At 36.3% G+C, this 13,505-nt stretch overlaps 3 protein-coding genes and 2 non-coding genes across 6 annotated transcripts; 2 read left to right on the top strand and 3 right to left on the bottom strand.

Moving 5' to 3' along the window:
* Positions 1-600: 600 nt before the first annotated feature.
* On the top strand, positions 601-4,759 carry LOC118056290 (protein DETOXIFICATION 35). Its single transcript, XM_035068465.2, has 6 exons — positions 601-1,637; positions 1,759-1,815; positions 1,917-2,155; positions 2,260-2,378; positions 4,138-4,224; positions 4,304-4,759. Exons 1-6 carry the CDS (start codon positions 712-714, stop codon positions 4,394-4,396), a joined length of 1,521 nt encoding a protein of 506 aa, XP_034924356.1. The 5' UTR covers positions 601-711; the 3' UTR covers positions 4,397-4,759.
* Positions 4,760-5,449: 690 nt separating this feature from the next.
* LOC118056292 (rRNA 2'-O-methyltransferase fibrillarin 1) lies at positions 5,450-8,522 on the bottom strand. The gene is made up of 7 exons (XM_035068468.2): positions 8,364-8,522; positions 7,772-8,082; positions 7,497-7,592; positions 7,315-7,392; positions 7,053-7,229; positions 5,872-5,940; positions 5,450-5,783 (listed from the first exon to the last, which is right to left on the bottom strand). Exons 1-7 carry the CDS (start codon positions 8,377-8,379, stop codon positions 5,607-5,609), a joined length of 924 nt encoding a protein of 307 aa, XP_034924359.1. The 5' UTR covers positions 8,380-8,522; the 3' UTR covers positions 5,450-5,606.
* Positions 6,423-6,493, bottom strand: LOC118056454 (small nucleolar RNA snoR60). Its single transcript, XR_004688808.1, has one exon. It is a non-coding gene; the product is annotated as a small nucleolar RNA snoR60 (small nucleolar RNA).
* On the bottom strand, positions 6,605-6,676 carry LOC118056453 (small nucleolar RNA snoR60). The gene has a single exon (XR_004688807.1). It is a non-coding gene; the product is annotated as a small nucleolar RNA snoR60 (small nucleolar RNA).
* Positions 8,523-10,424: 1,902 nt separating the features above from the next.
* Positions 10,425-12,380, top strand: LOC118056289 (UPF0496 protein At3g49070). Of its 2 annotated transcripts, none has more exons than XM_035068462.2 (3): positions 10,425-10,554; positions 10,676-10,767; positions 11,226-12,380. In XM_035068462.2, the coding sequence occupies exons 2-3, from the start codon at positions 10,719-10,721 to the stop codon at positions 12,302-12,304; spliced, it is 1,128 nt and encodes a 375-aa protein (XP_034924353.1). In that variant the 5' UTR covers positions 10,425-10,554; positions 10,676-10,718; the 3' UTR covers positions 12,305-12,380. The 2 variants fall into 2 exon arrangements, with proteins under 2 accessions (XP_034924353.1, XP_034924354.1); XM_035068463.2 differs by having other exon boundaries at positions 10,490-10,524.
* The last annotated feature ends 1,125 nt before the right edge of the window (positions 12,381-13,505 follow it).

Here is a 13,505-nt window from a genome sequence, read left to right as displayed (position 1 = left end):
CAGTAAACAGTAGCGGGAATTGTGCGGTGTGTTGACTGTTGAGTTGATCAGTTGGCAGGTACGATAAAAGCCGTGATTAATTACAGTAATTAATTGGAAATAATCCATGTAGAGTGGAAAGAAATGTTGGATACGACAAGAGCCGAGTCGTCCATGGCCCGCGCATCTTTTCCACGTTCGGCCACGTTACTTTTTTGAAAAGTAAACAGTTGTCCAGCTGGTTTGACTGGTCGTTCACTGCCTTGGCCAAAGACTGATACGGCCAGTAGTTCCCATTTCATTCTCAGAAGAGTAGGCATCAATAAAACACGTAAGTACATGCGTCCCTCGAATTAATTATTACGTCAGCATGCTCTGCTTGCTGCCCAGCCTATCATCACTCATCTCTGCCGGTGGATGTATCCTCCATAGCTGTGTGTCTCTTAGCTAAATTAATGCTGTTCGTAAAAAATCTAAGGTTTTTAGTGTCTTTGACTTTTCTCGATGCGTTCCGATTAAAGAAAGAATAAAAGAAATATTAATTTAATAAATCACTAGAAGATAACACTCAAAAACTCACAGACAGCATACAGTCTATTCTATCTAACAGTCCACTCTACTTGATATGCATGCGTCCCTCCTCCTTCATATTCTTAAGTAGCACTACTATATCAACAAACAAAATTATTAATTTCATTTACTTCTCCATTGACCTTTCCTTCTTAATTATACATGGAGACCACCCCACTACTGCTTAACAATGAATCATCGTCATCCTTATCACTACCTGTAGTGCCAGAGGAAGACTACTTGCCTGCAGGTTTCCAGACGTTCAAAGACTTTATCAAGACCGTCTTTTGGAAAGAGACTGTCAAGTTATGGAGGATTGCTGGCCCTATTGCCCTCAGTCTAGTCTGCCAGAGTGGTACCAACATCTTAACCTCTATCTTCGTTGGCCATCTCGGAAACTTGGAGCTCTCTGCCGTTTCCGTTTCCCTCTCTGTCATCATCACCTTCTGTTTCGGCTTCCTTCTTGGGATGGGGAGCGCACTCGAGACCCTCTGTGGTCAAGCTTTTGGTGCTGGTCAAGTTCATATGCTTGGTGTTTACTTGCAAAGATCATGCATCATCTTACTCGTCACCTGTGTCATCCTCTTGCCCATTTTCATTTTCGCCGCTCCCCTCCTGAAAGTCCTTGGCCAAGAAGCTGCTCTTGCTGAACTTGCTGGAAAATTCACTCTCCTAGCCATACCTAACTTGTTCTCATGGGCTATCTATTTCCCGACCCAAAAGTTCCTTCAAGCCCAACGCAAGGTTGGTGTAATTACCTGGATTGCCGTTGTGGCTCTCATTCTACACGCTTTGTGGCTGTATCTCTTCATCTATGAGTTTGGCTGGGGTATCACTGGTGCAGCAATCGCTTTTGACCTCACCGGATGGCTAATTGCTTTGGCCCAAGCTGTGTACGTGATGGGTTGGTGTAAGGAAGGATGGCGTGGATTTAGTTGGTCGGCGTTTAAGGATATTTGGTCCTTTGTTACCCTCTCCATTGCCTCAGCTGTGATGCTTTGCCTGGAGGTTTGGTATATGATGAGTATTGTTATCCTCACGGGACATCTCGACAACGCAGTCATTGCTGTTGGTTCCCTTACCATCTGGTCAGCCTCATCACTGCGATAGTGTTGACATGAATCCGTTTGAAATAAATTAGCTTGATTTTAACTACTTTGATAACCAATTGCTTCTTCTTCTTTTAATTAATTATACGTATTTGATCAGCTTGAATATCAATGGGTTGGAGCTAATGTTGTTCCTTGGAATAAACGCTGCTATAAGGTAAGAAGTATAATTACTGAATTGACTGGTTGATTGATTTCCTTGATATGTATGTATATATGACGTGGATCATGTTTGAATTCAATGATTAAACAATCCAGCGTCCGTGTCTCGAATGAGCTTGGATTAGGGCATCCAAGGGCTGCAAAATACGCGGTCTATGTCACAGTATTCCAATCTCTTGTGATAGGACTGGTTTGCATGGCAGTTGTGCTGATAGCGAAAGACTATTTTGCCTACATCTTCACAAGCAGCAAAGTGATGCAAGTAGCTACCTCCAAGCTAGCCTTCATTCTAGCCATCACCATGGTTCTTAACAGCGTCCAGCCAGTGGTATCAGGTCGGTTTACAAGCACGTACCTATATATATATATCGCTCCCCTTTTAATCAATCAATCATCAATTTAATCATGCATCATCACCATGACACACGCATGCGCGCAGGTGTTGCTATCGGTGGGGGATGGCAAGCATTAGTGGCCTATATCAACATTGGTTGTTATTATGTTTTTGGCCTCCCACTTGGTTTCCTGCTCGGATATAAAGCTAATTTGGGAGTCGAGGTACGTCTTTTATTAGAGTGTTTAGAGCTGTTGTGTTTCAAAGCTAATTTGTTTCAAAGTGTTTTTTTTTATTTTAAAATATATTAAAATAATATTGTTTTATTTTTAAAAAATTATTTTTAATATCAATATGTCAAAATAATCTAAAAACATCAAAAATATATTAATTTAAATTAAAATAAATAAATAAATAAATATTCAAATTTTTTTAAAAATACTCTTAAAATGCAATGTCAAACACTACAATATATGTATATTCTCGATATGTGCCTGCCCGCCACTAAGGCAAGGCCCATTCATTCTTTTTTTTTTTAAGAAAAATTATGTTTGGGCAATGCAAATCTATTTTAAAGAAAACAAATTTACAACTCGGGTGGGTTATAGAATTAATTAGATTAAATAAATTGATTTTATTTTAATTAGATAATAATAGTAAATTTATAAAATTCAAAAACAAATCACGGCAATGTAAAGAAAAAAACATAAATGCAGCTCAATTCTTAGTTAACTAAATAAAGAATAATGAAATTGGATAAAAAAACATGAATAAATAAATAAAAGAGCCCAATTCAATCCGAGCAGAATAATAAACTCATAACCTAGGTAATAAGAGGCTAGCTAACTAGGGTTATTTTACTAAACCTACAACCCAAGATCATAATAACTTGATAAAAAAAGAAAAGCACAAAGCTCATTTCAAAAAAAATGTCATTTGATAAAATTAAAAAAGAAAATAAGTAAAAAAAAAATGTGAAAACCCGTTAACTTTTCAAACTCGTGACTCGGATCATTAGGCTAGAATCATCATATCTAGAAAATAATAAAGCCCATTCTCAAACCAATTAGATGTTAAAAGATTAAATTGAAAAAAATAAAATTTAATTATACAAAAAGACCCAAAAAAATAGTAATTAAAAGAATGAGGATAAAATTGAAATAAAAAATAAATTTGAGGACAACTGTATATAATTTTTTAATTGAATGGTGAAATTGAAAAGAAAATTAATTTAACTATAGAATCGACAAAAAAAAAAATCAAAATTATGAGGGTCAAATTGAAAGAAAACAATTCATAACAATTTGGGATTAAATGGTAAAATTAACAAAAAGACCTAAAGAAAAAATTAGAAATAAAAAAAATAATATCAAAATTGAAATATCAATAACTAAAAGGACGACTTTAAAATTTTAAATGGATAGCATAAATTTTGGATGGGAATTTTTCATCGTCAAAATACTGTAAACGCCTCTCACACGCTGGTATTTACGTTGCACGTGTTAGCTAGCTTTTCATTTAAATAATATTTTATATTTATTAAAAGATTTAGTTGTCCTCATCCATAATAAAGAGATGAAAAAAATCCATAGATACCAATTTTAAAAATTTTGCTAATTGAATCATTATATTATGTTTCAAAAATTAAAAAACAATTCTGCTCCTAACGAATCTAGTAATGACCAATGACTTTTACGAAGAGACAAAAATACTCCCAGCACCCAAGCCAATGATTTATTTGGGGAGAATAAAATGATAACTACAATATTTAAATGAATAGGAAATGTGTATGGTAAAATGGTACAGTGAAATATAATAATGTATTCAGTCGTAATATTTTTGTTATATATATATATATATGGGGTTCCACCAATTCCATCTTCCAAACATTCTTAACTGATCAGTATAATATTAATTAAGCTAAATATTCAATTACTGTTAAGATCATCAATTGTATATAATTTTGTATGCTATATCATCCAGGGAGTATGGGGTGGCATGCTGGGTGGAACCGCTCTGCAGACCTTGCTTCTTTTGATTATACTTTACAAAACCAACTGGAATAAGGAGGTAAGTTTTTTTTTCCATAAATAAATAGCAAGCTAGGCGGTGAAAGATAGTCCAAGGAATTAATTGAAATACAATGCAGGTTGCACAAACAGCAGAACGCATGAAGAGGTGGGGCGGCGGCGGCGGCCAGGATATCGACGCTGATCAGAAGAAGGAGATTAATTACTCCTAAGAAGGAAAAACAACAACGAAGGTTGCTCCCTCTCGTTTGATGGCCTCATGGAGTCTTCCTGCGGTGGTACAATGAGGATTGACGACGTGGGAAATCAATTTAAGTTTTGGACGGACGATAGACAAGAGAGCCTTGATCATTCTATTTTCGTCTCGTCTTAATAATTTCATCTTTAATTGGTACATTTGTTGTCTTAATCAATTTAAATTAGACATCACTGAACGGGAAGAATTACTCGATTTGCATTTTCAATGTTAATGTCTAGCTAGTTCCACCATGCACGAGCTGATTTTCTGTTGTTGTGTCAGCAGCAGTGCTGCTGTATGCAATGCTCTGTGCTAGGGGACGAAATTTATACTTCAATCGTTGGCTTTTCTAATTGTTGTTTTCCTCCTTGAATCATTCAATGAAAATGAAAGCAGTCAATTACATGAGTAATTAAATAAGAAAAAAAGAAGCTGAGATGAACATTAAGAGCACAACGTACTGTGTTAAGTAGTAGTTGCAGAGCCATCAGTAATTATTCAATGCAACCCTTATTGTCTCCAAACAAATCACCTTTAGCTTTAGAGACAACATGTCATGAATTGAGTAATATAGAGCGCCGTAGTTAGTAGCCTTTTAAACATGTATATAGCAAGTTACAAGGTTGCGGTGTGCCCGTATGGCTACAGCTACAAGAGTTTAAAAAGACTTTCTGGGATGTTGACGGGACAGGATGGCAAGAAATATTAACCTTGTTCATTGCCGTGATTGGGAGGGGTGTCGGATGTTTACTTTTTAGACAAGGGAATAGTTGAAATGAAAAGGGAATGGGAGATGTTCTGCTCTGACGAAACAAGCTTGGCATAACCTGGGATTGTGAACCATACCGCACAGTTTAAAGCCCAGAGCTCATGCATGATAAGAAGAATAAATCATCTTTGAGAAGGGAAAGGTTTTATTAAACTTAACCCCTCGTTCTATTTGTAGATTTAAGGATGAAAACTGAGTACATTTTTTAATCTCAAAAGTGTGGCCACACGACGGCGCTCAGGCTCGGATAAAGAGAGATGCCAAAACTCATTCCATTACTCTACCATCCAATTCAAGTTCAAATCTAAACAAACATAAATAAAGCGAAGTGCATAAAAAAAGAGTCAAGAAATTCACATTGCTTTATGACCTCTAATTCCCGAAAAGCAATGTGAAACAACAACAGCCCAGCTCCCTAAGCAGCAATTTTCTGTTTCTTTGGCATACGGTAGCCCCCTACCACACAAGCATGGTCTCGCTCAAATGGCTCAAGGGTGACTTGCTCACTAGGTTTCAACTGCTCCTGCACCATCTTCTTCACTTCACTTTCGAACACAGCCTCTGCAGGAACAGTGGAGTCGATGCAATTTGCCTGGCCACAAAATAATTACATCAAATACAAGAACGGGAAGGAGCCATTGCTTTGAGTGAAATTGGTAGTAGTCAAATAGAAGGCTAACCTTTATTGAAATGACAAAATGACCACCAGTTTTCAGAAAATAGGAAGCATTGAGTGCTAAAATCCTTGCCTGCAGAAGTAACTTGCATTAACTTGCATACCTCGGTTAAAAAGAGTCAAAATAATGAACACATTTATTTTACAGTGGACCATGCAGCATCGCCCACTGCTTCTAATATTTTCTATCGTTCTCATCAAGGAAGGAGCTGAAAATGCATGAAAAGGGGCTTGACACATTTTACAACCACGGACAGATAATCATAAGATTGACACAAGGGTATAGATATTTAATTGAAAGCTGAAAACCGATTGATTATTCAGTCAACCCGATTGACCAAGACAAATGGTAAAAAATTGATAGTTGCAAACATGCTTGCAAAAAGTCTTTAACTGAATCCCAAATGTATAAATCATAAGAGTTTTTCAACAATGCTAGCTGTAAAAAGTAAAAACTGCAGACTAACAAAAAGTTGAATTTAAATCAAAATCGCTAAGATTAACACCACCCGAACAAACAAAAATACTGTAAAGAGAATAAATTGATTGATACCAAGCATCGGAAGCTCGGTTTTACATCACCCATATTGTCTTGTAGGGGAATCCGAGTACCTCATCATATGCCAGATCTTAAAAAGTATAAACAAAAAAAAAACTGATAAAAAAGAAGATAACAAATGTCTCAAAATGGTTTGGTGTCACTAATATGGGAGAAAGTAGCTTGATGTTGCAAAATACGCATCAGAAACTCGATTTTACATCACCCAATATGTCTTGAAGGGGAATCCGAGTTAATTCATCATATGCATGAGCTTATATGCTTCATTTCAAGCAACAACGAAGTATCATAAGAAATAAACTAAAATGTATAAATAAAATAAAAAAGTTCAATTTCTTTCAAAAAAATGAAGCCAGTTACCTGGGTGAAAAAACAAGAGCAACTAAAGTTAATCATCGCAAAAATAGGTCAAATATATTATTTTCAGGAGTTGGTGTTAGTACTTGGAAGAAAAAACAAAAGACAAAAACCATGTTCATTCAAAAACAAATTAAACAGTAATAAATCATTCGAAAGGTACAAAAAAAAATTTCCAGCCTTTTTTTTTAAAATAAGGCTAGTTGTTCCGCTGCGGGGCTATAAACTATACATGCGTACACTCAGAACAGAAATAGGAAGGAGCAAACCTGATCAGGCTGAGCAACATCAGAAAAGATCACATCCACCATTCCAACTAGCATACGGTACTTGGCAGGATGTCTGGCATCTTCAATTATGGGAATAACATTGGTCCGTTTCTTTGCCATGTTAACCAAGTCTCTCCCACTTCTGTGAGAAAATTCTACCGCATATACCACTCCAGTCTACAAATCAAAAAACACTTTTTAAGCAACATCCTTATCAGCAGACGAAGCAGGAAACTATAATTTATAGATGAATGATACTTACAGGGCCAACAATATCAGACACGTGAGAAACAGTAGTACCAGAAGCAGCTCCTAGGTAAAGAACTTTAGCGCCAGGTTTCTTGGTACAACCAACAAGAAAACAATCAACAACCAGGTTGCATAAAACAAAATCTACCACCTCATAGAACAATATTAATAGATGAGCTCATGAATAAAACTTACAATCCAGACATCATCAACACCACCAAGAATGGCAGCAGCCAATTTTGATCGGAAGGGGTTCCAAACCCTGTACTCCACTTTAGTTCCATCTTCATTCTGAAAAGAGATGTATGATTTAGTTTAAAAAAAAACAATATAAATAACAGCATCAAATTCACCAACAATAAAAGAGAAACTTCATGCAACAGAAAAACAACATTGTTCAGGTTTCAAAAAACATTTAATTTCATGAATGGAGACAACAATGGAATAAATTGAAGAAAAGTAATATACACCTGAACAGAGACTTTCTTCTCATTGTATACAGTTTCACCAGGAACCATATTCTTAGTAACAAGAGCATCTTCTTTACCCTTTGCAATGAACACTCCTTCATGTCTATGGGGCTCAACCACAACCTTGCTCCCACCTCTCATTCCTCCACCACCTCGTCCTCTTCCACCACCACCGCGGCCTCTTCCACCGCCTCTCATTGCACTGCCCCTTCCACCACTTCCTCCTCTTCCACCTGAAAAACCTCTGCCTCTACCTCTTCCTCCTCCATCACCTCTGCCTCCCCTAAACCCACCACCACTACCACCTCGACCTGATCATAGTTTTTTTAAAAGAAAAAATCAGTCATGCTCTAAACATTAATAACAACCCAGATCAGGGGGGGGGAGCAAAACAAGAGCTGCTTGGAAGTAAATAATGTTTTGTAGTTATGTCAGTGGAGTTAGTGCTAAAAGTTTAATATAAAGCTTAATACTGTAGGGATGTAATGAAATACAAGAGCTGCTTCAACTATATAAAAGAAATCAGATTTCGTGAAACAAGCCACACAACCTATAAGCCCTGAAACAAGAAAACGTGAAAAACTTTCTCTACCTCTAGGGGGTGCCATCTCTGCTTCTGGCTGCTGCGATTAGTTGAAGGGAGAAAAGAAAGGCTCTGCTGCAAACAGAGAGGAAGGAGGCGATGACTGAGTTTCAAAAGCTCGACTGAAGAGCTCCTTTTATAATGTCTGATATTAGGGTTTAGGGTTTTTCCTTGGTGACATGGCTTTGTTTGCTCTTACTTTGGAATTATCAAAGCCCACTAGTAACAGGCCATGATGATAAGCCCAACCACAACTGCTGTCGATCACTGTGATTGCTTTCGATCGACCCTTACTTTAGTCAATTTGTAAATTGGTCCCCGACATTATGGGAATTTTCAAAAAAAATTGTAATACTCTTCATTTTCCCACTTGTTGGCTGTCCATTAGTTGAGTTTAAATTAACATAAAATATATAGGGTGCGGGTTTATACATGGTTTACTATGAATTGCTATAGCAAAATTATCATTTTATTTTTAGATAGAAAAAATATAAACCTTGATTGTGGGGGTAATTTGATTTTTTACAATGATTTATTGGTTATTAAAAGATTGTTTGGTGGTATATTAATCTTTTCCATAACTTTTGCACATTTAAATAACATATTTATCCTCAAATTTAATAAAATTTAGAACCGTTGAGTAGGAATTATTTTGTCTTTTCAATGACTTTTAAATATATAATTACCTATATACCTCTAAGGTCAAAAGGTTATTGTTGTTGACCAAAAGCTTTTTTGTTTTTTCCTTCTTAGAATACAATAAAAATACATTTTAACCATTGAAAAAGACAAAAAAGAAAAAAAAAACAAAGCATACATTTAAAGGCATTTTTTTGTAATATACAAGCTCATGAAAGGCATGTTGGTATTTTCTTAGGTTTGAAAAATATTTTTTTATTCAAAAAAATTATTGGTGCGTATTTGTTATGTGCTAGCAAATAAGCAGCGTCCTAACTTTTTAAGTGATATATGAAACCCTATCTGACGGCCAAACCCACCTTTTTGTTATGTTCTTGAAAGTGTTATCTTGTTTTTTTTCTTTTGATGTGGTATGTCGCAACGGATAATAGACAGTTTGTTGTTGGTAGTTATTTCTTTCTTCTTTTCTTTTCTTTTCCAAAGAAAATACACATGTGTTGTTTTATGTTTTGTTTTATTAATTTCAGTTTTTATGTGTTTTATTGCATCATTAGCTCTTTTACAAAAGCTTTTTTAATTTAGTCCTTCAACAAAATTGAGGGTAAAACAAATAGTAAAAAATGTCATCCAACCCAATGCCTTGAGTGATATCGAGTAGGGTGTTCTTGGAAGTGAATTTTTATAGCCTTAATTGTTCAACTCTACGAACAAAAACTTAAACTTTACGAAGAAGGAATATAAATTTAACCTAGGATAGAAGTTATAAGTAATATTCATCAATCGGGTTGGTCGAGATTAGAGTCCATGCCCAAAATCACACAGGCATGGACAGAGCAATTAGTTTAAAACTTCACCGTCCCAAGTCCATACTAAAAAAAGCTTCGGCCTCCGGGAAACAGGAAAGCAACCCTAACCATGCCTAGCCAGGATGAATAATGCACACAAGAAATAAGAGTTTTTAGTCGAGTTGCGTGCAAACTAATCCGGGTATCCACGTTAATTAAAATAAAAAATAAAAAAAAATATAATGCGCACACACTGTACCCATGTACGCCGACCAAATCTTATCTCACATGACTTCAAGAAATGTCTTTATTTCCTTTGAAGCATGTCCTTAAACAGGCGTCAGACTTGCCTTCAAATGCACGTACTACAAGGTTGAAATGAATTGCCATTGCTAGCTGATTATGTATTTCTTTTTCTTTTATTTAGGACCAGAAATAAGAGTTTTTATTGTTAAGCATTATTTTCAAAAGTGTTTTTTTTATTTAGAAATAAATTAAAATAATCTTTTTATTTTTTAAAATTTATTCTTAACATCAAAATAATTTAAAACCACTAAAACTATAATTTTAAATGAAAAACTTTTTTCTTCAAATTTTGGAAAAACAGCATGTACACCCTAAGCAACAGCTGCACCTGGGCTATCTCTCTCTCTCTCTCTCTCTCTCTCTCTCTATAAATAAAATGTTCGGTTTTCCATGATCTAATCCCTCCCGACACCCATGAGAAATTTGGAGGCTCAAAATCTGTAAGCAAGGCTCCCCAAATAATTAAGCTGGTATGTGCTTTCATTCATTCTAGCCATTTCATTCCTTTTTTTTTTTTTTTTATCCTTTATTATTCGATGACATTGATTAACGGACATAAACTTTTCTTTCTTCTTTTTTTTTCTTTGGAAGGTAAGAGATTCGCAGTCTTGAAATTAGCATTTGACGAACTGAAATGAAGAAAAGAATTGGCGCACGCATCAAAGAAATTATTTCATGCTCTGGTATGGATGCCCTCTTTCCCTTGTAATTCAATACACACAGCCCTCCCCCTACTTGTAAGTAGTAAATGCCATGTTACCCGCTATCTATAGAAATAGAATGGTCTCTGATGGAAAAACTCCAACTTGGGAACTGGGGGTGACATGTCGTTTGAAATTCCTAGACGGAAACGGCGTGTCGTTTGAAAGCCATCGCCACTTCACTGCCTTCTTATTTCCTGGTAAGAAGGAAGGCTGATGGAGGAGAGCTTACATTTATCCATATTTACATATAAATCCAACCTAGAATGGCTCGGGCTAACTTGTAAACACTACAAGGATCATGTTTCTCGAACCGTAGGATTAATCCAAGTTCCTGCCTGGGTAATTGATTACCTGGATCAATCCATGTTCAATTAAAACAGATTTTCACTAGAAAGAGGTGATGATCTTTCTTTCCGTGGTTGATTTTGTGAGTGCAGATACAAGGCTGGGTGCGAACAGCCCCAAACTTCCGATGGAGATTGACGTTCGTGAAGAATATGCCAATGCCTTCAGGACAGAATCATACAATCTCTTCTGGGCACGTCTTCAAGCAGTATCCAATAGAGATCCCACCACGTGTACTGTTCTGGCAGCTGAGTCCACCACCAGCGCAGCTCGGCTACCATCCTATCGACTCTTCGTCGAAAACCTCTTGGATCCGGATCAGCCCACGGTTATTCGGACCCTTTCCTTGATCCACACCCGACCCTCAACCCACTCTCTCCTATCCAAATACTTCACTCAAACAGCGAATGCTTCTCTCCTATGTGGCTTGCTATTGAAAGACATGGACCATATACGGGTCAAATACCGATCTCTTAAAGCCACCCTTGATCAAATACCCAAAACCCAGTTGCCTAACCCAGAGATTTTAGCAAGAATTACGGAATTCGTCAACGCTCGGAACCCATTTGACCGGTCTGGCTCAACACCAAGCCGGGTCCAAGTCATGCAAGCCGATTGCTTCAAATTGCTCAAGCAGCTAGAGTCAAAGCGTGACAAGGCTAAAGCGAAGCTAAATCTAAAAAACAAACTAAAACATAGCTCAGCTGTATTTCTTGTGGCCTTGACAGCTTCACTAACAATAATCATAGCGACCCACGCTCTAGCATTGCTAGTTGCCGCTCCAGGTCTCATAACAGCAACATCACTGGGGCCAGGCTCTTCGACAAGGAGGCTGGCCAGGGTTGCAGCACAGCTGGATGCAGCTGCAAAAGGGACTTATACACTGAGTAGGGACTTGGAGACCATTAGCAGGCTTGTGAATCGAGTAAAGGATGAGATGGAGCACATGCATTCAACGGTAAAGTACTTGGTTGGGAGAGGAAACGACGAGGGCAATTGGTTGCATGGCATTAATGGTGAACTGGTGGTGAGGCAATTCAGCAAGATTAATGAATGTTGCAGCTTCAGCAACCAAGTTGATGATCTTGAGGAGCATTTGTATCTGTGTTTTTTGACCATCAATAGAGCTAGAAACCTTGTACTGAAAGAGATTCTGGATCCAGGTCAATAATCCACCTCGACCGGCTCCCGACATTCTATCAAAATTCAAAAATACTATGCTATATATATGTCTTAATTTTTCACCACCACTTTTCTCCCCAACTCTATATTATATTCCATCCTAGCTACCTATATACATGATTCATGGTGTTTTTTTTTTTAAATTTCGAAAGAGAACAAAAACTCCCTTCTTAGAGGAATACTGCTAGATATATACATGATCATCCGTAAGTGCCTAGGCAATTATATATATAGGTTGATGATTTCGAAAGAGAACAACAACTCCCTTCTTAGAGGAGTACTGTTTGATTATACGCAGCCTCGAATAATTAATCTCGTCGCCGACAATACTGTTGGTTTTTGGCATCCACCAAATTAATAACTGCCACCAATCAACTGTTTGAGCTGTAATTTACTTTCAATTCTGATAATGATTGAGAGTAATCTACCATAACACGCCCCCACAAGTTCTTTGTCCTTTTCAAGGGTGTTTTGAAGTGTGGTAACGGTTGTTTTTTAAATAGCTTTTCGTGCCGAAAAGCATGTCAATGATGTTTTTTTATTTTTTAAAAATCATTTTTGATATCAGCACATCAAAACGATTCAAAAAGTATAAATCGTACTTAATTTAAAAAAAAAATTAATTTTTTTTAAAAAACAAGTTCAACTTCAATGCCAAACAGGTTCTTCGCCGGACAAGATCTCGTTCCATGACATTAATTCAAGGAGTGCTTTTTATGTGGATTCTGACATGTTTAGTTGAGATTTAATTAATTGCTGAAAATTAGTATTTCATTGAAAACGAAATTTCTTACTGATGTGCGATTATTATTGTGTTTAGATTATCATTGGACGACTGGGTAAATTTACTGTTTTATCCTTGAGATATGAAGTGCTGAATTTGTATATATATAGTATATTTAATTTTTAATATTATCATATATGCATTCCTTCCTTTTGTTTTGATACATAGAATTAGGGGTCGAGACTTAATGCCATTTGTGATGAGATGGATTCAATTATAAAGTGTTGAAACTCATTCCCTAACAAATACATACAAATTAATTATTCATAGTATCTGTGTTGTTTTTAGAAAAAATAAGGGTGTGCTAGTCAATTTAATATATATATATATATATATATATATATATATATATATATATATATATATATAAAAAGTTAAATGCTTTGGCACATCAACTTCTTGATGC

This window comes from Populus alba, chromosome 15 (genome assembly GCF_005239225.2).
Source record: "Populus alba chromosome 15, ASM523922v2, whole genome shotgun sequence".
NCBI classification, from domain to species: Eukaryota; Viridiplantae; Streptophyta; class Magnoliopsida; order Malpighiales; family Salicaceae; genus Populus; species Populus alba.
This window is presented reverse-complemented; position numbering and strand designations above follow the sequence as displayed.

Excerpts from the sequence above, each read along its gene's own strand:
- LOC118056289 (XM_035068462.2), top strand. The coding sequence starts at position 10,719 with ATGAAGAAAAGAATTGGCGCACGCATCAAAGAAATTATTTCATGCTCT. Across the intron at positions 10,768-11,225 it reads AGAAATTATTTCATGCTCTG|ATACAAGGCTGGGTGCGAAC; the intron begins GTATGGATGCCC and ends TTGTGAGTGCAG.
- LOC118056290 (XM_035068465.2), top strand. The coding sequence starts at position 712 with ATGGAGACCACCCCACTACTGCTTAACAATGAATCATCGTCATCCTTA. Across the intron at positions 1,638-1,758 it reads GTTGGTTCCCTTACCATCTG|CTTGAATATCAATGGGTTGG; the intron begins GTCAGCCTCATC and ends GTATTTGATCAG. Across the intron at positions 2,379-4,137 it reads AAGCTAATTTGGGAGTCGAG|GGAGTATGGGGTGGCATGCT; the intron begins GTACGTCTTTTA and ends TATATCATCCAG.
- LOC118056292 (XM_035068468.2), bottom strand. Across the intron at positions 7,593-7,771 it reads AGAAGAAAGTCTCTGTTCAG|AATGAAGATGGAACTAAAGT; the intron begins GTGTATATTACT and ends ATCTCTTTTCAG. Across the intron at positions 7,393-7,496 it reads GTGTTGATGATGTCTGGATT|AAACCTGGCGCTAAAGTTCT; the intron begins GTAAGTTTTATT and ends GGTTGTACCAAG.